The sequence below is a fragment of the Pongo pygmaeus genome, chromosome 1 (genome assembly GCF_028885625.2).
Source record: "Pongo pygmaeus isolate AG05252 chromosome 1, NHGRI_mPonPyg2-v2.0_pri, whole genome shotgun sequence".
NCBI lineage: Eukaryota > Metazoa > Chordata > Mammalia > Primates > Hominidae > Pongo > Pongo pygmaeus.
Genome location: NC_072373.2, coordinates 99,266,737 through 99,290,241, shown reverse-complemented (window position 1 = coordinate 99,290,241; position 23,505 = coordinate 99,266,737). Strand labels below are relative to the sequence as shown.

The 23,505-nt window shown below is 47.6% G+C and overlaps 2 protein-coding genes across 2 annotated transcripts; both read right to left on the bottom strand.

Annotated features, from left to right (window-relative positions):
• Nucleotides 1–564: 564 nt before the first annotated feature.
• Nucleotides 565–5,496, bottom strand: TMOD4 (tropomodulin 4). The gene is made up of 9 exons (XM_054474035.2): nucleotides 5,330–5,496; nucleotides 4,968–5,124; nucleotides 4,051–4,167; nucleotides 2,836–2,925; nucleotides 2,212–2,342; nucleotides 2,012–2,119; nucleotides 1,499–1,642; nucleotides 1,098–1,242; nucleotides 565–682 (listed from the first exon to the last, which is right to left on the bottom strand). The coding sequence occupies exons 1-9, from the start codon at nucleotides 5,450–5,452 to the stop codon at nucleotides 660–662; spliced, it is 1,038 nt and encodes a 345-aa protein (XP_054330010.1). The 5' UTR covers nucleotides 5,453–5,496; the 3' UTR covers nucleotides 565–659.
• A 1,552-nt stretch (nucleotides 5,497–7,048) lies between these two features.
• VPS72 (vacuolar protein sorting 72 homolog) lies at nucleotides 7,049–21,822 on the bottom strand. Its single transcript, XM_054474083.2, has 6 exons — nucleotides 21,594–21,822; nucleotides 17,380–17,532; nucleotides 17,088–17,202; nucleotides 15,892–16,068; nucleotides 8,605–8,749; nucleotides 7,049–7,621 (listed from the first exon to the last, which is right to left on the bottom strand). The coding sequence occupies exons 1-6, from the start codon at nucleotides 21,708–21,710 to the stop codon at nucleotides 7,234–7,236; spliced, it is 1,095 nt and encodes a 364-aa protein (XP_054330058.1). The 5' UTR covers nucleotides 21,711–21,822; the 3' UTR covers nucleotides 7,049–7,233.
• Nucleotides 21,823–23,505: the final 1,683 nt, after the last annotated feature.

The window sequence follows — 23,505 nt, the reverse complement described above, 5'->3', positions numbered from 1 at the left end:
TTTTAGTAGAGACGGGGTTTCACCGTGTTAGCCAGGATGGTCTCGATCTCCTGACCTCGTGATCCGCCCCCCTCGGCCTCCCAAAGTGCTGGGATTACAGGCGTGAGCCACTGCGCCCAGCCACAGCTATCCATACTTCTAACCCCTCCCCCACCTTCTACCAAAGCCATGCCAAGCGTCAGCTGCATCAGCCTGGTGCCCTATTAATAAGACTGTCAAAAAGAGGTCTTTGCCCTTCATGTTGTCTGCCTGCTTCTCCACTACCACTCAAAGTCCTTTCCCCCTTCAAATCACATGAGGACTGCGGGTAGGCACTGGGGGGACCTGGCCACATCTGGAAACAGGGCTGCGGCTAAGTTCCCTGTGAAAGTAGAAGAGTCGAAAGGCATTGGCAGGGTTATGGGGAACACCAAGGGAGGGAGCTCCCCCACCTCCTCCTAGTAACCTGAACCTCTCTGCCTGCTGATCCCCAGAGTATAAATAATCCCCTGGTGAACTGGCAGTAACCCTTGGGGGTTAGCGCCAAGATTCTCACCCCAAAGCCCAAGGAAGGAGGCAGGCAAAATGGATAGAAGGGCTTTTATTTACAGGAAAGGAGGACAGATGAGGATTTAAGTGTCCAGTGCTCCCAGCTCTAGTTGGTAAAGGGAAATGCAGTGTTATCTCTTCTTTTGCTGGCGACCTGTAAAGGAGCAATATTAAACGTAAGTATTTTTTCCAGCTCCTGCTTTCTGCAAAGGCACTCTTCTCCTTTCCAGTCCCTTAGCCAAACTCATAAATTGGTAGTGTCTTAGGCCACCTTACAGGCCCATCCCACATTAGCAAAACAAAAGAAGAAACCACACTACAAATAAAATTACGATACCTCTAAACAAGTATGATTATCTCTAGCATCCTTTCTACCTCTCTACTGGTCCATATTTGGGGCAGGGGGAGTTTTCTGTCTACCTTCTGATCACTCTTGGGATTTGAACTTCTCATATGAATAGCTCTTTGGTAGCACCCTGGGCTGTTAGTCATTAGGTCTGCTTTCAGGAGGATCCACCAATTTCTGCACTTCCCTGCCCACTCCACACATCATGTCTGCAGTTACTCACGTAGTTCATTGTTTCGGGTCATGGCCTGGGCTGCCCGAGCTCGTGGCCCCTGCTGCGTAAAGTGGTAGCCAAAGCGGACAATAGAGGGACACTGCTCTAGCACGGTGGCCATCTCCATCTCCACTGCATCACCAGGCCACTGGCGCTGGGGGAGGGAGAGGCAAAAGCTGACAGTCACCCTCTCTGGGCTGTTTACCATCCCAGAGCACAGACCCCTTTGGGAGGTCAAAGAAGCTTGTTTCTCCACAGTGGGTGAAGAGAGATGCTGACTTGGCTTCCCTCATAGAGACAATGAAGAGGAGAATTCAAACAAGATTAAGTAAGATAGGTGCCCCACTGGCTGGCTCAGGGAGGAGACTCAATGAGACTGAATGCTAACATCAGGGGAAGGGAATGCTGACCTGATTGTCTACACGGAGCTCAGTGAGTGTGGCATTTTCCCGAACTGCCTTCAGCACAGCCATGAGTCCTGTGCTGCTAATGAAGTTGGATTCGATGTTTAGGCTCTGGAGGCTACGATTCTCACGCAACATGTCAGCCACTGCCTGGGTAGTAGGGACTTGGGTTAGGATTAGGGAACAGTTTCACAGATGACTGAGGAAAGAAAGAACAGGAGCAAGAGGGAAACACAGCTCTTTGAGAAGAGTCTTTCAGGAGCTGTAAATGGAGCTAGAGGGATACAGAAAGCAGGGCGGATAGCAGGGGAAAGCAGGGAGATGAATCTGCAGTGGGACTGGGGGTGTTAGAGAGGGTTGAGAGTTATGAGCCATAGCACTGAAGGTAGGAGTCTCCATGAGGGCTGCCCTAAGAAGGCATGATGAGAATAGCACTCCTTAGCAAAACCCTTTATGACAACCATGCAAGGCGTGCATATAAGATGTGGGTAGAGGGCTGGGGATGTCAACTAGCCTTACATTGGCGATGGGGTCACCACTCCTCGTGGCTACCAGACTGAAGCTCCGCACATAGGTATTTGCCTTCATTGCCTCACACAGCTCACTTAGCATGGGTATTGGGATGTCCTACCAGAGGGGAATAGGAGATGGTGGGCTAAGGGACTCTCGGATGTCAGTGGTTATCCGGTGTCATGGTTTGGAGGATGCAAGTCAAATACCTGTATATTATTCAGGTTCACCTCCTCCAGCTCCTTGTCATTGCTTCGGACCCTCTTTAGTATCTCCTCAATGTTTGTGGGATTTGGGGGTTCATCCGGCACTGGCTTATACTTGTCAGGCTGTACCACACCTGGTGAGTGAGGGCAGGAAGGGAACCCCAACATGTTCCCCATAATCTCCTCCCCATTGGTTTTCTTTTCTTTTTATTTTTTTTGTGATGGAGTCTCGCTCTATCCACCTAGGCTGGAATGCAGTGGCACAATCTCAACTCACAGCAGCCTTGACCTCACGGGTTCAAGAAATTCTTGTGCCTCTGCTTCCCAGGTATAATAGCTGGGATTACAGGCATGCAACCAGCTAATTTTTGTATTTTTAGTAGAGACAAGGTTTCACCATGTTGGCCAGGCTGGTCTCGAACTCCTGACCTCGGGTGATCCACCCACCTCAGCCTCCCTAAATGCTGGGATTACAGGCATGAGCCACCTCGCCTGGCACTCCACAGGTTTTCTTATCACTCATGCAGCATGTCCTCTCCCAGAATCAATTTCACCCTTTTCTACCTTCTCCCACACTAGGACTGCCTGCCCAGAGCCCTGGGGACCATGCTCCCCAAACACACTCACTACTAATGCCTTCAGTGTTGCAGATTTCTCCACTGCAGAGGGCATCATAGTATTGCTTGTTGCTCATCAGTGTGTACATGTCCAGAATTGCTGGAGAGGGTAAGCAGAGGGGTCACAGGGAATGAGAAGGAACCTGTTCCAAGCCTCCCTCCTACCTATTTCTGAATCTGCTGCATTTGTAAAGCCTGACCACTTATACTTTGCCAAAGAAGTTCCCCACCCTCTCTCAGCCCCAGGGGTCCTTTCCATAAACTTCTTAAAGCAGTAGTTTCTAAAACATTGAGAAAGGGCTAAGGGAAGCTCCCTTATGAGCCACTAGAGGATAAAGGAGTCTGTAGAGACTCTCCTCTTTCAGCCAGAATGGTTCCACTTTTTTTTCCCCCGAGACGGAGTCTCGCTCTGTCCCCCAGGCTGGAGTGCAGTGATGCGATCTTGGCTCACTGCCACCTCCACCTCCCGGGTTCAAGCAATTCTTCTGCCTCAGCCTCCCAAGTAGCTGGGACTACAGGCGCATGCTGCCATGCCTGGCTAATTTTTGTTGTTGTTGTTGTTTTTGTTTTTTGTTTTTTGAGACGGAGTCTTGCTGTGTTGCCCAGGCTGGAGTGCAGTGGCACTATCTCGGCTCACTGCAAGCTCGGCCTCCTGGGTTCACACCATTCTCCTGCCTCAGCCTCCCGAGTAGCTGGGACTACAGGCGCCCACCACCACGCCCAGCTAATTTTTTGTATTTTTAGTAGTGATGGGGTTTCACCATGTTAGCCAGGATGGTCTTGATCTCCTGACCTCGTGATCCACCAGTCTCAGCCTCCCAAAGTGTTGGGATTACAGGCGTGAGCCACCGTGCCCAGCCAATTTTTTGTATTTTAGTAGAGATGGGGTTTCACTGTGTTGCCCAGGCTGGTCTTGAACTCCTGAGCTCAGGCAATCCACCCGCCTCAGCCTCCCAAGTGCTGAGGTTACAGGTGGGAGCCATGGCACCCGGCCCAATGGTTCCACTTTTATTTGCTCTTACAATCCCTGTAAAATTGCTCTTGAGGTGTTATTAAATTTAAAAATGAATAAATACATAAACAAACAAGAAAAGCTTGAAACTACTGCTTGAGGCTTTCTTAGACATCCACATTCTGGTTGAGGGCCTTCCTCACTAGTCCCATGTCATGGCTAGAATCCACCTGCCCCTGATCCTCTCACTCTCAACTTCCCACAGCTACCCACCTGCAATGTCACACATTTCAGCATCTGTAGCATGTGCCAGTGCCTCCTCCAGCTCAGGCTCCAGGGTGATCTGCTCCTCCGCTGGGATTTCCCTCTTGGGCTGAATATAGGGTTTCCCTGATGGGGAGATGAAGGATGGTTCAGGTAGAGGTAATTTCTCCCAAGATCCTGGCCTCCAGGTTTCTTTCCTTCTCCAGGAGGTAGAATGCTGGGTCACGAAGGGACACTGGAAAGCCTGAATCCTCTACAAGCTCAGGAGTCCTTAGTCCCCATCTCTCAAGAACTGAAGAGTGCGGGGCCGGGTGCGGTGGCTCACGCCTGTAATCCCAGCACTTTGGGAGGCCCAAGGCGGGCGGATCACAAGGTCAGGAGATCGAGACCATCCTGGCTAACACGGTGAAACCCCATCTCTACTAAAAATACAAAAAAATTAGCCGGGCGTAGTGGTGGGCGCCTGTAGTCCCAGCTACTTGGGGGGCTGAGGCAGGAGAATGGCATGAATCCGGGAGGTGGAGCTTACAGTGAGCCAAGACTGCGCCACTGCACTCCAGCCTGGGCGACAGAGCAACACTCCATCTCAAAAAAAAAAAAAAAAAAAAAAAAAATAGCAGGGCGTGGTGGCTGGTGCCTGTAGTCCCAGCTACTTGGGAGGCTGAGTGAGGCAGGAGAATGGCGTGAACCTGGGAGGCAGAGCTTGCAGTGAGCCGAGATCACGCCACTGCACTCCAGCCTGGGAGACAGTGAGACTCCGTCTCAAAAACAAAGAAAAAAAAAGAACTGAAGAGTGTAAGTGTCAGGGCATCTGAGTCCCTAGGCAACTAGGAGCTGGAAGGTGAGAGGCAAGCTGGAGTGGGGACAAGTGAGAGACAGCACAGCCACTTGGGTTCTACGAGGCATGGATGTCAGGGTCCCCATACCCTTCTTCTCGCCTGTGAAGGGCACCAAGTCATCACGCTCTTTGACTTCTAGTGCCTGTTGCTCCAAGTACTGCAAAAGGGCCTCTCGGTCCAGTGGCCCCGTTGGGCTCTTCTTTGTCTGGTCACGTTGTCTTAGTCCAGCTGGCAGGAGCATGTTCTTAGGGATGAGTTTTGGGGAGCAAGTCAGACCTCCCCTCTGACCTAGGTACTGCTAGGGCTCCCTAAAACATCTTCAGACACCTTTCCCCTGGCCTTCTTAGGACTCTAGGTCCTGTAGCAAACCCTATTCTCAGCCACCCAGAGCCCAACACCCTTCCCAAATGCCTGGGACTGCCCCTGGTTCCCTGTGCTGGAGCCCCTACCTCAGGGTCCATCTCCTGTAGCTCGCAGTCCAGCTGCTCTAGCTCCTCGGGGCTCAAGGTCCTTAGGATCTCATCTTCATCTATGTCTCTGTATTTCTCCAGTTCCTTCTGATATGATGACATGGTGGCCCCCACCCCCTCCCCACTGTGTGGCACTCACAGAGCCTGGGCAACATGGGACAAAAGGATGGACAATGGTAAGATGGACAGGGACACAGCAGGGACACAAAGAAACCAGCTGGGGGGGGCAGAACATTGGATTGGATTTCTTGGAGATTAGAAATCTAGTTGAAGATGGGAAGCTGGGGAAGAGTAGGTTGTTTAGAGTTAGAACTAGAGTCTCCTTTCTGCTTCCCCAGCTTCCAGCCACCCTGGATGGGGATCCCAGACATCTAAGCTGGGTTTATCTTCCCACGGTATGACAGAGAATTCCTGGCAGCACCCCTCCTCTATAACCTCTCTTGTCAGTGCCTTCGCCCTAACACAGCTGCTGGAAGCCCTGCCAACACAGCTGGTCGCATGCCCAGTTCCTATTGAAAGGGGACGAGGGGTGGGGGAATAGAGAGCTTCAGGGAAATTCCTCCTCTCCTCCTCATAATCCAGCCTTTTTCCTAAACCGGATAAAAAAAGCAAGGACAATGGGGTGTAAGGGGAAGAGAGAGTCTCTTACTCCATCCTCATTTCCCTTTTATTGTGGGGAATCAAGATTTCACTTTCTGTGTTTGCTAAAATTTGAAGTCTTAAGGGAAAGCAAGGGCTCGGAGCAGTTGGGGGACTTCCAGGTTGGGGGAAGGGTAGTAAGGCCTCTGGAGAAGGGACTGAGTCCCCATAATCTGTCCCTTGCTTTGGACAGGAAGGTGACACCAGACCAATGGGTGTAAATGGGGTAAAGTTTCTTTAAAAACAGTGGGAATATTAAACTCGCACAATTTTATACAATATAAGATACACACAAGGAGCTATACATACACACCATGCTGAATATGAAAGATCCAGAAAGTATGTGAGACACACATCGACAATGTAAACTATACACAGTTAAGGGGTAGGATGGCACAGTGGCAGAAATATACACTGAGTGACAGAGACAGGGACACACTCCACATCATTCCCCATAGGAGCCACTCTTCTCCTCCCATCTCCCACCGGGCTCTCATCCATAAGCCCCCTGTCTTCCCCACCTACCAGTCCTGGTGGTCACCTCCCTTCTCACCTCCCCTGTGTCAGTAGGTCTGTCTGTTCTACTAGAGCACTGTCCCAGCAGCAGGAGGAGCCCGGTGCCGGGGGAGAGGGTGGGGGAACAGTGAGCTCAGCATTTTATTATTTTAGCTCTGGCCAGGTGGGGGGTAGTGGGAGATCACATATACACAGCCCCCATACCCTGCCCAGCCCTGAGAGCCTCTAGTGGTCATTAACAGCCATGGCATCTCCTCCACTTCCCTTCATACAAGCCCCAGTCTGAGACATCGGAGTTCGACTAGAATCAGCCAGTTCCTAATTTGGTGCCTGCTGTATTCAAAACAGTGAGTGTAAAGTGATAGGAAGGTCAATACAAGGATGTGTTTTGGTGTGCAATCTTCAGATGTTTATAATTTAGTTGGAGGAATGAATACAATTTAGAAAGGACAGCTCATAATAAATGCTATCAAATAAAGACCCAAATATATTCAGGTATTCATAAATACTTCTTGCTCCCAACCCTAGACTGGACACCAGACAAAAGGGATCCTTCTATTTTATTAGATTAAAAAACACAACGAAACCTGTAAGAACTAGGGGAAAAGGAAAAAGAAATAGATTAGGCAAAGATCAGAGGTGACAAAGGGGAGAAGCAGGGAGAGGAAACGGAACAGCAAGAGCCCTAATCAGGGCAGGATAGAAGTTTCTGAGGACTAGACATCTCTTCATTTAATGACAATTTTCTGGCGCAAGGCTCGGGGCCCAGAGCCAGGGAGGGGCTCAGGAGGTGGCGGGCCAGGGCCCAGGGCTGAGGCAGTGGGCGGCAGTCCATGGGCAGTAATGTACTTCTTGTAAGCCTCACGAATGATCTTGAAGGCTCGAGCAGTGGCATAGGGTATGTCTGTAACAGGGTCCCGGTATAGGGCTGGACGATGGGTCACTGGACAGACCTCCCGAACAGGGACTTTTGGGGGCCGCCCTTGGGGGAACCATTCCTCGAAAGTTGCGTCATCACTAAAAGTGATGAAGGTACGTGAGCAGCGAGCAGGGGGGTTGACGGGTCCAGTCCCAGCATGAGGAGTCAATGCAGACGCCGAGGGAGCTGGATCAAGTCTGAGGACAAAAGACAAGGAAAAACACAAAGAGCTGAGGAGAGAAGACAACAGATACAGAAAGAAGGAAATCAGGCTGAGTGCAGTGGCTCACGCCTGTAATTCCAGCACTTTGGGAGGCTGAGGCAGGCAGATGATGAGGTCAGGAGTTCGAGACCAGCCTGACTAACAAGGTGAAACCCTGTTTCTACTAAAAATACAAAAATTAGCCGGGCGTGGTGGCGGACGCCTGTAGTCCCAGCTACTCAGGAGGTTGAGGCAGGAGATTCACTTGAAGCCAGGAGGCGGAGGTTGCATTGAGCCAAGATTGTGCCATTACACTCCCGCCTGGGTGACACAGCGAGACTCCATCTCAAAAAAAAAAAAAAAAAAAAAGAAAGAAAGAAAGAAAGAAAGAAGGAAATCAGAGAGATGAGGAAAGAGAAAAAGGAGGCAGGGTGTTGGGAACATTCTGAGGAACCTACTAAGTGATTGATGGGAAAAGAAAGCTAAGCTAGAAGGAAAAGCAGGAAAGAGAAGAAGAGAGAAGCTAAAAGAAAAAAGAATAAGAAAGAAATAAGCTAGGCTGGGTGCGGTGGCTCACACCTGTAATCCCAGCATTTTAGGAAGATGAAGTGGGAGGATTACTTTAACCCAGGAGTCTGGGCAACACAGCAAAACCGTCTCTACAAAAAATACAAAAATTAGCATGTGTGGCTGTACTCCCAGCTACTTGGGAGGCTAAGGTGGGAGGATCGCTTGAGCACAGGAGGTGGAGGTTGCAGTGAGCCGAGACTGCACCACTGCATTCCAGCCTAGGCGACAGATCGACAGCGTCTCTCAAAAAAAAAAAAAAAAAAGAAACAGAAAGTGAGCTGAAGGGAGTGAGGAATCTGAAAGAAATCTGCAAGTGTTAAGGAGAGCTGTGTGAGAAAAGCAAGCAAAATGGGGCCAAGAGAACATGAGCTGAACACACAATCTCTTTTCCTCTTGAGATTCACTCACCCTTCTATGTCAACGTTCTCTTCCTTGGGGCCTGGCTCCCCAACAAGTGGCACTGTCACTGAATGATAGGTGATTATGGGCCCAGGGCACTTCCGCTTCTTATGAACCTGCTTCTTTTTGTCAGCCTCGAGCCGCTCATATGTCTCTTTAGGGTCAAAGGAAGAAATGATGGGATGATCAGAATGTCCCTTTTTCTCACATCCCAGTACTGTCCCACGATCTCTCAATTATCTTCCTGGCTATCTAGTCACTGCCAACTACCAGAGACAGCTATGGAAGTCCCCTAAGGCCCTCTGGCACCTCCCATTTTGTAAGTTTTCTGCTTATAAGTTTTTTCTTGACATCCTCTCTGCTCATTTCTCAAGTACACCTGGGCCCTCTATAGTACCTCAGAGTTGGAAGGTACCCTTTGATGAGGAGCTTATTTGCTTTGCAAGATACCAAAATCTCCTCTACAAATGCCCTGTCAATTCACTCCTACAGCTCGGTGTACTGGCACACGCCTGTAATCCCAGCTACTTGGGAAGCTGAGGTGGAAGGATCGCTTGAGCCAGGGATGCGGAGGTTGCAGTGAGCTGAGATGGCACCACTGCACTCCAGCCTATGCAGCAGAGTGAGATCATATCTCAAAAAAAAAAAAAAAATTAATAAAGTAGGAAATTAAACATAGAGATTTCTGGTCGCTCTTAAACAACAAGAAAATCTGGCAACCCTGGGTCTGCATTCTTACAGGAGAACAATTAGCTGAGCTGAGTAACTGTTCCTCCTTTCAGGCACTCCTCTCCAGTTCACCACCATCCCTCTGGCTGCACACTTCATGTTACCTGCCTGGTCTCCATGACACTGCTCTGTAGCGATGCACTATTGGTATATATGTTTCCTCCTTAAGGGCAGTGACTGTAACTCATATTGCCTAAATATTATCAGGGTGATAGAGCATTTTCCACATTACAGGCACTCATTAAATATTTGTTAATGAATAAACGAATCAAGGCCGGGCACAATGGCTCATGCCTGTAATCCCAGCACTTTGGGAGGCCGAGGTGGGCAGATCACAAGGTCAGGAGATCGAGACCGTCCTGGCTAACACGCTGAAACCCCATCTCTACTAAAAATACAAAAAATTAGCCGGACGTGGTGGCGGGCACCTGTAGTCCCAGCTACTCGGGAGCCTGGGGCAGGAGAATGGCGTGAACCCAGGAGGCAGAGCTTGCAGTGAGCTGAGATCGTGCCACTGCACTCCAGCCTGGGCAACAGAGTGAGACTCTGTCTCAAAAAAAAAAGAATCGCCAGGTGTGGTGGCTCACGCCTGTAATCCCAGCACTTTGGGAGGCTGAGGTGGGCAGAGCACCTGAGGTCGGGAGTTCGAGACCAGCCTGACCAACATGGAGAAACCCCGTCTCTACTAAAAATACCAAATGAGCCAGATGTGGTGGTGCATGCCTATAATCCCAGCTACCGGGAGGCTGAGGCAGGAGAATTGCTTGAACCTGGGAGGCGGAGGTTGCAGTGAGCCAAGATCATACCATTGCACTGTAGCCTGGGAAACAAGAGTGAAACTCCGTCTCCAAAAACAAAACAAACATACGAAAAAAAAAAAAGAATCAAAATATTCCTTGTTCCCTTCCTCTGAATGAACTCCAGATTTCTGTGTCCTTAAATATGGTTACGATGAACACAATCCCCTAGTCTGACCATAAAAGAGTACTCTGGAGGCCAGGTGCGGTGGCTCACGCCCGTAATTACAGCACTTTGGGAGGCCTAGGCGGGTGGATCACCTGAGGTCAGGAGTTTGAGACAGACCTGGCCAACATGGTGAGACCCTGTCTCTACTAATAATACAAAAATTAGCTGGGCATGGTGGCTTGGGCCTATAATCCCAGCTACTCGGGAGGCTGAGGCAGGAGAATCGCTTGAACCTGGGAGGTGGAGGTTGCAGTGGAGCCGAGATTGTGCCATCGCACTCCAGCCTGGGCGACAGAGCGAGACTCCGTCTCAAAAAAAAAAAAAAGAGTACTCTGGAAACCCTTCCGATGATTGAACCTCTTTTGCACTTGAACTGTTTGAAAATACTGCTTTCTCTCCCTTGAGCCAGTCTTCCAACCCCTCAACCCCTTTACTTTCTATTTCTTTTTTGAGACAGAGTCTTGCTCTGTCGCCAGGTTGGAGTACAGTGGCATGATCTCGGCTCCCTGCAACCTCCCCCTCCCAGGTTCAAGCAATTCTCCTGCCTCAGCCTCCTGAGTAGCGGGGACTATAGGCACGCACCACCATGCCCAGCTAATTTTTGTATTTTTAGTAGAGACAGGGTTTCACCATATTTACCAGGATGGTCTGGAACTCCGGACCTCGTGATCTGCCCACTTCAGCCTCCTAAAGTGCTGGGATTACAGGCGTGAGCCACCAAGCCTGGCCCAACCCCTCGACTTTCAAACACTTGCCTACACCCTCTGGAACTCATGCTCTGTAATCTGCCAACTCATCTATATCCTCAAGCTCCTCACTCAGCATTCCTTCCATGACTTGCCTTCACAGAAACCTGGTCATTCACTGAGGCCACCACTCCTCTCTGCAGACCTCTGGTGGAGACTGCTCATTCTCTTACATCCCTACAGGATATACCTATGTCCTACTGGGCCCCACCCTGTAGCTTTCAAATCACTACTTTTCGGCCTACCAGCAAACTCCCTTCTCTTTTGAGACCTGTGCCAAGAGTCTAGATTAACTTCTCTCCTTCCTAGTCATGGTCACTCCCTCACTCACTGAAGACTTTGGCAGTGGTTTCCACTCTTCATCTCTATCCCAATTCCCATCATCTTAGGGTCACCCTGGTGACTTCGAAGTGCACATGGGTAGCCCCTTCAACACTGCATGGCCACAGTTTATCACCTCATCTCTAACAACCTTCTTTTCCATGTCACTTTACTTTTTTTTTTTTTTTTTGAGTCTCACTCTGTTGCCCAGGCTGGAGTGTAGTGACACGATCTCCACTCACTGCAATCTCCGCCTCCCGGGTTCAAGTGATTCTCCTCAGTGATTCTCAGCCCCCCTAGTAGCCAGGACTACAGGCACGCACCACCATGCCTGGCTAATTTTTTGTATGTTTAGTAGAGACGGAGTTTCACCATGTTGGCCAGGCTGGTCTCGAACTCCTTACCTCGTGATCCGCCCGCCTTGGCCTCCCAAAGTGCTGGGATTACAGACGTGAGCCACCGCACCCAGTCATATTTTCCTTTTTAAATCACGCTTAGGTTGCTCACTGTATCATTTCAATCACTTCAGTCACTCTCCTGTCAATAATTCTCTTGTGCTAATCTGGACTGCTGAGTGCCACTGGAGAAAAATAACAGCACAGACTGGAACCACCATAAATTCATGGTCCTAGCCTTCAGCAGTTCCCTCAATACTGCTCAATATCCCACATCAATAACTATTTAAATGCTCCTCAGTTTCCTCAAGCTTCCAGCTGTATCCTTAATGTTTGACAGATGGTGCTGCATAATGAAAAAGACATCAGGTGAGAACCACCGCGATGCCCTCCCTCTGTATTACAAACCTACAACTGTAAGCCACATTTTTAAACAGAGACAGGGTCTCACTATGTTGCCCAGGCTGGTCTTGAACTCCTGGGCTCAAGCGATCCTCCTTCCTTGGCCTCCCAAAGTGCTGGGATTACAGGCATGAGCCACTGCACTCGGCTAAGCCATACTTTCTTTCTTTTTTTTTGAGACAGAGTTTCACTCTTGTTACCCAGGCTGAAGTGCAATGGCACGATCTCGGCTCACCGCAACCTCCACCTCCCGGGTTCAAGTGATTCTCCTGCCTCAGCCTCCCAAGTATCTGGGATTACAGGCATGTGCCACCACACTCAGCTAATATTTTGTATTTTTAGTAGCCTGTTGGTCAGGCTGGTCTTGAACTCCTGACCTCAGATGATCCGCCCGCTGCAGCCTCCCAAAGTGCTGGGATTACAGGTGTGAGCCACCACACTTTCGTTCTCCCTTCCCCCATCTGAAACCAGTTCCTCCACCATGCTGCTCTGGTTCCCAGCCTTGCCTCCCATCTCCAAAAACCTACACTATTAATAACTATTTTTTCTTCTCTTTCTTTAAACTCAGTTGTTTCTCATGAAAGATATAATTTCTAATATCTTCGAATAAAATAAAAACAACTTTACCTTAATCTCAGACCCCTCTGTAGCTTCTATTCCCTCTTCTACCCTTCATGGCCAAGCTTGAAAAGTTTTGCTCCCCAATATACTTTGATATGACTTGGTCCCCAAAAAGTGCTAAGGTAATGTCTGACCTCTATCTCACCAAAACCAATGGGCACTTCTCAGTTCTACGAATCATCATCTCAGCAGCAATTACTCTCTTGAGACATCTCTTTCCTGGCATTTTTAATACAAAGTCTCCTGGGTTTCTCCAACTCGTTGGTCACTTCCAGGCTCTTTTCAAAGCTCCTCCTCTTGTATGAAACTATCACATTTTAGTGTCTGCAGGACTCTATCAGGCCTCTGCTTTCTCACTCTGAACTTTCTCCCTCCATGCTCAGATGCACTCCAATATCGTCAATTACCATCCATATTCTAAAGACTTCCAAATTTGTATTTTCAGCCCAGATCTCTTATTGGAACACCAGATTTGCATATTTAACTGACCTCTCATCACTGCATGAATTGCTCACAAACTCCTTAAATTCAACATGTTCAAAAATAAATTTATTTTTTCCCCACTGAACTTGCTCCTCCTTCAGGGTCTCCTAAGCCAGTTACTGATGTCGAAAACCTGGGAATTGCCGGGCGCAGTGGCTCAAGCCTGTAATCCCAGCACTTTGGGAGGGTGAGGCGGGTGGATCACCTGAGGTCAGGAGTTCAAGAACAGCCTGGCCAACATGGTGAAACCCCATCTCAACTAAAAATACAAAAAAATTAGCTGGGCGTGGTGGTGGGCACCTGTAATCCCAGCTACTTGGGAGGCTGAGGCAAGGGAATCTCGAGCCCAGGAGGCAGAGCTTGCAGTGAGCCGAGATCACGCCACTGCACTCCAGCCTGGGTGACAGAGTGAGACTCTGTCTCAAAAAAAAAAAAAAAAAAAGAAAGGAAAACCTGGGAGTCACTCTCCTTACAGTGGTCCAAACCAATCAACGTGGACAAAGGATGCAGATTGTAACTACAGTAACATCAAGGTGACCTTGTTGCTTGTGATGGTTCTGTCATTACTTTATATGTTTTGAGGGATAGCTACTGTTTTAAAATACTTAATTGCTGTTATATAAATAAAGATTATATGTCCCACTTTAATACCAATATAATGAAAGAAAAAGTGATGAGAATATATCCTGAAGATGTTAGGGATGAGCTAAATCTTTTCTCAATCATCATGTTCTTTTGGAGTCAAGTTACCTAAATTTCTTTCTTTCTTTCTTTTTTTTTGAAACGGAGTCTCGCTCTGTCGCCCAGGCTGGAGTGCAGTGGTGCAATTCTTGGCTCACTGCAAGCTCCGCCTCCTGGGTTCACGCCATTCTCCTGCCTCAGCCTCCTGAGTAGCTGGAACTACAGGCACCCACCACCATGCCTGGCTAATTTTTTTGTATTTTTAGTAGAGATGAGGTTTCACTGTGTTAGCCAGGATGGTCTTGATCTGCTGACCTCGTGATCCGCCCGTCTTGGCCTCCCAAAGTGCTGGGATTACAGGCATGAGCCACCGTGCCTGGAGAAGTTATCTAAATTTCAAAACTATTACTAATCTGGAATGGGATGGGTCCCAGATATTCCAGGTAAATAACCTCCCACTTCTGGGAAATCACATCTGGCTTATGCATATTCAATTATATATGGTTGGCCAAAAAAAAAAAAAAAAAAAAAGAGACAGAGAACAAAAAAAAAGGAAATTCAAGAAGAGAAAAATGGCCAGGCACAGTGGCTCATGCCTGTAATTCCAGTACTTTGGTAGGCTGAGGCAGGCAGATCATGAGATCAGGAGATCGAGACCATTGGCTAACACGATGAAACCCTGTCTCTACTAAAAATACAAAAAATTAGCCGGACGTGGTGGCATGGGCCTGTGGTCCCAGCTACACGGGGGACTGAGGCAGAATCGTTTGAACCTGGGAGGTAGAGGTTGCAGTGAGCTGAGATCGTGCCATTGCACTCAAGCCTGGGTGACAGAGCGAGACTCTGTGTCAAAAACAACAAAAAAGAGAAAGAAAACATATTAAATACTATAGGTGATTCCACATGCTATTTCACCCAGAAAGTATGTACTAAGAGGTGTGAATCTGCTGGTCCCTCAATTTATCATGTACCTTTCACGATATGAGACTCCTTACTACTCTATAAAGAAGTATATATTTTTGTATAATATATTACTGTACATGGTTCTATCTATGCCTATAAACTGAAGAGGTGTTTTTTTTTTTTTTTTTTTTTTTTTTTTTTTTTTTTTTTGAGATGGAGTATCGCTCTGTAGCCCTGGCTGGAGTGCAGGGGTGTGATCTCAGCTCACTGCAACTTCCACCTCCCAGGTTCAAATGATTCTCTTGCCTCAGCCTCCCAAGTACCTGGAATTACAGACATGCACCACCACGCCCAGCTAGTTTTTGTATTTTTGGTAGAGACGGGGTTTCACCATGTTGGCCAGGCTGGTCTGGAATTCCCAACTGCAAGTGATCCACCCACCTTGGCCTCCCAAAGTGCCAGGATTAGAGGTATGAGCCACCGCGCTTGGCCCAAACTGAAGAGATTTGTAAAGCAATACCATAAAATGAAGAGATTTTTAAAGCAATTTATCTCATGAAGGACTAATCTGCTGACTTTACATTCTCATGATTATCATTAAAGTCAACATTATCACCCCCTGCTTTTTTTTTTTTTTTAAGAGATGGGGTTTCACTATGTTGTCCAGGCTGGTTATGAACTCCTGGCCTCAAGTGATCCTCCTGCCTAAATTCCCTGAGTCATTAGGTATACACCCCATTTTATAAACAAGAAAAGCAAAATGTGAATAAGTAATTTACCTACAGACTTAAAGCAAGCGAACAGCAGAACGAGGATTTGACCTCAGTTCTATACAACTCTTATTTTACACCAAAGAACCTTAGCTTGTTTTTCAGAGTGCTCATAACTGCCTAGACTCTTGCACCTAATTACCTACTCTCTGCCATTTCTTCCTTCTGATTCCCTCATCCCAAATTTCCATCTCTCCAGTTCTTTGGGCCTCCAAGTCTCATGGTTTTTCTCATGCCCCTCAGCCCCTCTACCCACTTTTTCTGAAATCACAGACTTACCCAGTGAACGTAAATTAAGCTCTTCTGTGATCTTGGCCTCCCGGAGCAGTTCCTCCTGGGTTAGTGGCCGCTCACAGTGGGGCCCCTTTCGCCGTCTTGACTGGCCCTGCCTCTCCTGTACCCGCAGGAACGTTTGTCGTGTATGCTCAGCTGTAGACTGACGCATGGACTTCCGACCTGGAAGAGAGTGAGATAAAAAGAAATCTTTCAATTCATCTCCACCTATTTTATTTATTTTGAAATTTTGTGCTTGGAAATAATTTTTTTCTTTCTTTTTTTTTTTTTTTTTGAGACGGAATCTCGCTCTGTCGCCCAGGCTGGACTACGGTGGCACGATCTCGGCTCACTCCAACCTCTGCCTCCTAGGTTCAAACAATTCTCCTGCCTCAGACTCCCGAGTAGCTGGGACTACAGGTGCATGCCACCATGTCCAGCTAATTTTTTGTATTTTTAGTAGAGATGGGGTTTCATCATGTTAGCCAGGATGGTCTTGAACTCCTGACCTCGTGATCTGCCTGCCTCGGCCTCCCAAAATGCTGGGATTACAGGCATAAGCAACCGTGCCTGGCCTGGAAATAATTTCAAACCTACAAAGTTGCAAGAATAGTACAAGGAATACTCATGTATCTTTTACCCCTATCACCTATTGGTAATATTTTGGCCCTTTTGCATTTTGTATGTGTGGTTTTTTTCTGAATGATCTAAATTAGGTAACTAAAGTTGTACACATCATGGCCTTTATCCCTAAATATTTCAGTGTGTACTTCCTAAGAATGAGGATTTTCCTATCCATAGTAAGTTATCAACATCAGTAAATTTTTTCTTCTTTTTATTTTTATTTTTTGGAGACAGAGTTTTGCTCTTGTTGCCCAGGCTGGAGTGCAATGGTGTAACCTCCACCTCCCAGGTTAAAGCAATTCTCCTGCCTCAGCCTCCCAAGTAGCTGGGATTACAGGGTCCCACCACCACAGCTGACTAATTTTTGTATTTTTAGTACAGACGGAATTTCACCATGTTGGCCAGGCTGGTATCGAACTCCTGACCTCAGGTGATCTACCCGCCTAGGCCTCCCAAAGTGCTGGGATTCTAGGAGTGAGCCACCGCACCCGGCAACATCAATCAGTAAATTTAACACTGATATGATACTTTATCATCATATTCCAATTTTGCCAATTGACTCAAACATCCCTACTCACTGTCAGAGCCGTCATCTTGTAGTTCTAATGGCAGTAGTGCCTTCTCTTCTCGGGCCTTCTGAGAGCTACCAGCCGGGGTGCTGACCTTTCGAGGCCTTAAGCTCTTGAGAGGCTCCTGAGGACAGATTGGAATCAGATACCGGGAAACAGAAGAAGTCAGGAGAAATATGAGGATCTCAATGAGAGAAAACTAGCATTGCCAGAAATGGAAGTGGCATAGGGAGTACTGGGACCTGATGAAAGACAGAATAGGAATTGAGGAAATCCAAGACAACTAGGACTCCCCCTGTACCTTATAGGCCTTGGTGACTACTCGGCGCTTCCTTCTTGGCTCTTCTGCTTCTCCATCACTGGATGGTTCATCCCCTTCATCAATGTCAAAGTCAGAGTCCACTTCGTCCTCTGTGTCTGACTGGTCCCCTTGATACTCATCATCTCCGGATTCCTAAGGACACAGGGAGATGAGGGTTGGCTGGCAATGGAAGCCTTAATGCCCCTTCAGGAGGAACAGAATCTCTCAACTTTCTTGATAAGGGCTGCCCTACTCTCCTTCCTAATCCAGCCCTTCATTTTCCTCAGGCAAGAAAACTTTCTAGCTAATGGCCTTTGGCTCCAGTACCACCTCCTTCCAACATTAATTGATAGCCCTTTACCTGCAACACACTGTTAACTACTGGGGAACAAAAGGATATGGTTTGGTCTCTACCTTCAGGGGCTTACAGTAAAGGGGAGAACATAATCTTACTTTTTTTTTTTTAAGATGTGGGTCTCGGCCAGGCTTGGTGGCTCACGCCTGTAATCCCAGCACTTGGGAGGCCGAGGTGGGCAGATCAATTGAGGCCAGGAGTTCAAGACCAGCCTGGCCAACATGGTGAAACTCTGTCTCTACTAAAAATACAAAAATTAGCTGGGCATGGTGACGCACACCTGTAGTCCCAGCTACTTGGGAGGCTGAGGCAGGAGAATTGCTTGAACCCAGGAGGCATAGCTTGCAGTGAGCTGAGATAGTGCTACTGCACTCCAGCCTGGGCAACAGGGCAAGACATAGTCTCAAAAAGAAAAAAAAAAGGATGAAGAGGACTTAAACTATGGTTGAAAACACTGTTAGTATTTAGACAGCCAAGAGGGAGGAAGGAATCATGGGCAGATGAAATAGCAGAAACAAAGGTGCAGAAATGGTAATGTGTACAGCATGTTTATGGAATAAGGATTTAGATCTAAGTAAAACTTTTCTCTGTCAAGAAACTTTGTTAGCCAACTGCGTTTGGCTCCAGCACTGCCTCCTTCCAACACTGATTGCACTGTAGGACTATATGATTTGAAAAGAAGGTTGCATTCCATTTATGGAGAAACTTAAATGTCACACTAATAAACACGATTTTAACCTGCAGGCCAGTGATTCTCAATCCCCTCCATCTCCTTATTTGTCCTACCATTGATAATCATTGTTGAGGTAAACTAAAGTTACTGAGAGAAATATGTGTCATTCCTCAGGTGTGTTGGGACAGAAAAACAGCTGAGAACTGCTACTATGGATAATGGAGAGCCACTGAAGATTTAGGGGAGGGGTAATGGTATGTACAATGGGTATTTCAGAAAGCTCTGGAGGCAGTTAGATGGCCTGGAGTAGAGAACGTGAAGTACAGCATAGACCTCAGGTGAACTGATTAGGGCTAGAATGGCAGCCATATTATAAAGAAAAGGGAAAAAAGCCAGTTGAGGGAGAGGGAGTCAACTGGGCTGGGTGACACCTCACACATGTGGCTCTCTCTTCAATCAGTGATGCAAACTAATGGGCTAATCTTGGTACACATGATGCCAAAGCAAGCAAATAACACAGATGGTTGACGCTCCAAGCCAGCCAGAGTTCAATTTTGCACTAATGACCATCATTTCCTCCTAACTGATGTTTGTGAAAGACAGCCTGGGAACACATTAATCCCCTCAGCTTTAATCTGGTATTAAGCCATATCACCAGAGGGTAGTAGATCAACCCACACATTAGCTTAGTGCCCAATCAACATACTTGCACTAAATTAAGGATTTACTACCATTCCTTTGGCTTTTATTGAGAGTCATTAAGAGACATCACTAGATAAGAGAATGTTTGTATATCATCTACGAAAACCGTTACTTTTTATAATATAAGGATATAATGATAAATGCTCCCTAGGATTTAAGGCTGAAAAAGTTTGTGTCTCTTGAAGAACTTGTATGCTTCTTTCTTACTAAAAAAAGAAATACAAGGTTTGGCTACCAGGAAGCTCACAGCTAAATTTAATATCAATTGCTATTACCATTTTAGCAGAGGTTCCTGGTACAATTACTTCTGATCTGTCTCTATTTTTACTGTTCCTACTTTTTGTTTATATTGTAAGCCTCCTTAAATCCTTTTTGGAAGCATGAAGGGTACATATTAAATAACAAGTCGTAAAATGACAGAAATAGGAAAATGGCCTTAGAGGAGGGATGAGAAAGTTCTATTTTAAACTAGTTGGTTAGGGCTGTGTCAGTAATGACTCTGTCAGTGATGTGGATTTTTTTTTTTTTTTTTGAGACGGAGTCTCGCTCTGTTGCCCAGGCTGGAGTACAGTGGCGCAATCCACTGCAACCTCTGCCTCGCGGGTTCAAGTGATTCTCCTGCCTCAGCCTCCTAAGTAGCTGGGACTACAGGCACACGCCACCACAACCAGCTAATTTTTTGCATTTTTAGTAGTGACAGGGTTTCACCATGTTGGTCAGGCTGGTCTCGAACTCCTGACCTCGTGATCCACCCACCTCGGCCTCCCAAAGTGCTGGGATTACAGGCGTGAGCCACCGCAGCCAGCCCCTAAGTCCTGTGGGTTCTATTCCGTAATTTCTCTTTAATCTTGCTGTTTCTCTACTGCCATGCCCCCTTCAAGCCATTCTCATTACAGAGTAAGTCATCTTCCTAAAGTACAAATTTCATCGTGGAATTCTGATGACTTCTCAGTCCTCTGGATGAAGAGCAAAACTCCTTAACATAGCTCACAAGGCCCTAAATGATCTGGCCCACGCCTACTCCCTCCAGGCTTATCAATCTTTAGTCTCCTTCATGCTCTGGAGAATGAAAGTAGACTTGCAGGTCCTAGACCAGGATCTCAATGTCTTTACACACTCTCCCCAACCTGCTCTGTGGACTAAACTTTCTCCTTCTCTTGCTTTTCATCAAGCTAAGGTCTACTTTTCAAACTGTCCTCAGCTTAAATATCATCCCTCCAGGGATGCCTAACCTGATCAACAACTTTGGTTCAGATGTATTACCTTAACACTCTATCTTACACCTTGTTTTAGTCCTTATCAGACATTTTTTGTTTGTTTTTGAGACGGAGTCCTGCTCTGTCGCCCAGGCTGGAGTGCAGTGGTACGATCTCGGCTCACTGCAACCTCCTCCTCCCGGGTTCAAGCGATTCTTTGCCTCAGCCTCCTGAGTAGCTGGGACTACAGGCAAACGCCACCACGCTTGGCTAATTTTTGTATTTTAATAGAGACAGGGGGTTTTACCATGTTGGCCAGGATGGTCTCGATCTCCTGACCTTGTGATCCACCCGCCTCGGCCTTCCAAAGTGCTGGGATTACAGGCGTGAGCGACTGTGCCCGGCCAAAGCGACCATGCCTGGCCTATCACACAGTATTTTAACTGTTAACCCAGCCAGTTACCCCACTGGGGCATGGAGTATGTAAGGACAGAGCACCGTTTTTAATATTCTCTGTTTCCCTAGAGTCTAAAACAACCTATTACCGATGGCATGCTCTGGGTACTCAACACATTTAATAAACGGGTAGATTCAACTAATAAAAATTTAGCAAGTGGCAGCCCAGTCCGGACACCTCACACATAATGTTGAACAAAACAGACCATCTCTAACTTTATACAGTTTACAATGCAATAGAAGAAAAGCATAAGCAAGTAAGCAAACCAAATCTAATTACAAATTGAAATATGTTCTGTGGAAGAAATAAATGGGGACACTTGCTAGGATAGTCAAGGAAGGGTTATCTTCCTGAGAAAACATTTACACTGAGACTTGAAAGCTGAAAAAGGAGTGGGCTAAGCTCCTCTACTTTTGGAGTGGTTCCTTTCCATGTCTCAGGTGAATAATCCAGCAGTGGGCCAACGAGTATACATCGAGCAACTGACTACTACTACGTGTGTGCCTCGTGTATGCTGGACGTCAGAAGTACAGTGAGAGATGCAACCACGCAAGTACACGGTAGGTTTCTGCCGTTCTCTGTTCTCTGGAGTGCCTCCGGAGAGCTTCTCCGTCTCAGGCCCCTTTGACCCCATCCAGAGCTCTCCCTTCTAGGACTCCACACTATCCGTCCCCCCCGCCTCGCCCCCCGGCTCCGATTCACCCACCCAACTCGAGTATCAGCTCCCAGAGCTCCTCTCTATTCCCCGCCCTCTTCTTCTTTGTCCGGGGTTTCTCCCTTCAGGGCTCCCCTTCGCTTCCTCCCCTCCCTTTTCCCAGGCCCGGATCTTGCCTCTGTGAAACCCCCATAAGTCGTCTGGTAGAACTCATCTTCCTCCTCTGCCTCCAAAAGCCCAGAAAGCCGGTTCCCAGCGGTCTTCCGGGGTGCCCGGCCCCCAGCCAAACTCATACCGCCTACCGAAAGACTGCGCCGCCACCAGCAGCCCCCCACCAGCTCGGTTCTGGGAGCTCGACGCTCGACACCACTACCTGCGGGTGGCCACCAACGGCGGAAGTCGGGCTTTTACAGGCAGAAGTAACCGAGTGTCGAGAGACTCCTAGTCCCACCCTCTAAACCCTCTTTACTCTTCAGCCTCTACTACTCCTGCGCGGAGCCTCTAGACCGCTTGCTCTAGGACCCAGCGATCTCCCTTGCTCAATGAGTCCACTTGGTGGTACGACGACCCCCATAACCCTAAGTCAACACATTTTCTTTTATTTTATTTTTAATTTATATAAATATGTTTTTTTTTTTCATAGGGACGGAGTCTCGCTTTGTCGCCAGACTGGAGTGCAGTGGCACGATCTCGGCTTACTGCAACCTCCGTCTCCCGGGCTGAAGCGATTCTCCTGCTTCAGTCCCCCGAGTAGCTGGAATTACAGGCTCCCGCCACCATGCCCAGCTAATTTTTGTATTTTTAGTCGAGACGGCTTTCACCATGTTGGCCAGGCTGGTCTCGTACTCCTGACCTCAGGTGATCCGCCCGCTTCGGCCTCCCAAAGTGCTGGCTGGGATTACAGGCATAAGCCTGCGCGCCCGGCTCACATTTTCTTTTAGAAGAGGTCATTCTCTTCGCTCCAGTCCGTTTTCTACACTGCTGCCAGTAGGAAACTTTCTAAAAACCCACATTTTGCCATTCCTGTCCTCAAACATTTTTAACGGCTCCACATCATCTACGAGATAAAGTCCAAAATCCTTGAGGAAGAAAGCATAGTATTGTGGTTGAAAACACAGCCATAGACATTTATCCAAAGGAAAGGACATGATTCAACCTGAGGAAGCCGATTTAGGGGAAAAAAAAAAAAAGGAAATCAGTATATCCAAGAGACATCTGCACTCCATATTTATGCACCCCCATATTTATTGCAGCACTACTTACAGTAGCCAAAATAGGAAATCAATCTCCGTGTCCAACAACAGATGAATAAAGGAAATAGGGTGTATATACACAATGGAATACTTTTCAGCCATTAAAAAGAACAAAATCCTGTCATTTGCAGCAACATGGATGGAACTGGAGGACATGTTAACTGACTTAAGCTACGAACAGAAAGTTAAACACTGCATGTTCTCACTCATATGTGGACGCTTTAAAAAAGTTGATTTCATAGAAGTGAAAAATAGAACAGAGGATACTGGAGGCTGGGAAGAGCAGGGGGAAGGAAGGGACAGGGAAAGATTTGTTAAAAGACACAAAATTGTGGCTCACACCTGTAATCCCAGCACTTTGGGAGGCTGAGGGGGGTGGATCATGAGGTCAGGAGTTCACTACCAGTCTGGCCAAGATGGTGAAACCCCATCTCTACTAAAAATACAAAAATTAGCTGGTTGTGGTGGTGGGCGCCTGTTATCCCAGCTACTCGGGAGGCTGAGGCAGAGAATTGCTTTAACTCGGGAGGTGGAGGTTGCAGTGAGCCGAGATCGCGCCATTTGCTCTCCAGCCTGGGAAACACAGCAAGACTCCGTCTCAAAAAAAAAAAAAAAAAGACAAAATTGGGCCTGGCACAGTGGCTCACACTTGTAATCCCAGCACTTTGGGAGGCTGAAGCCGGCAAATCCCGAGGTCAAGAGATTGTGACCATCTTCGCCAACATGGTGAGACCCTGTCTCTACTACGAATACAAAAATTAGCTGGGTGTGGTGGCACGAACCTGTCGTCCCAGCTACTACAGAGGCTGAGGCAGGAGAATCGCTTGAACCCGGG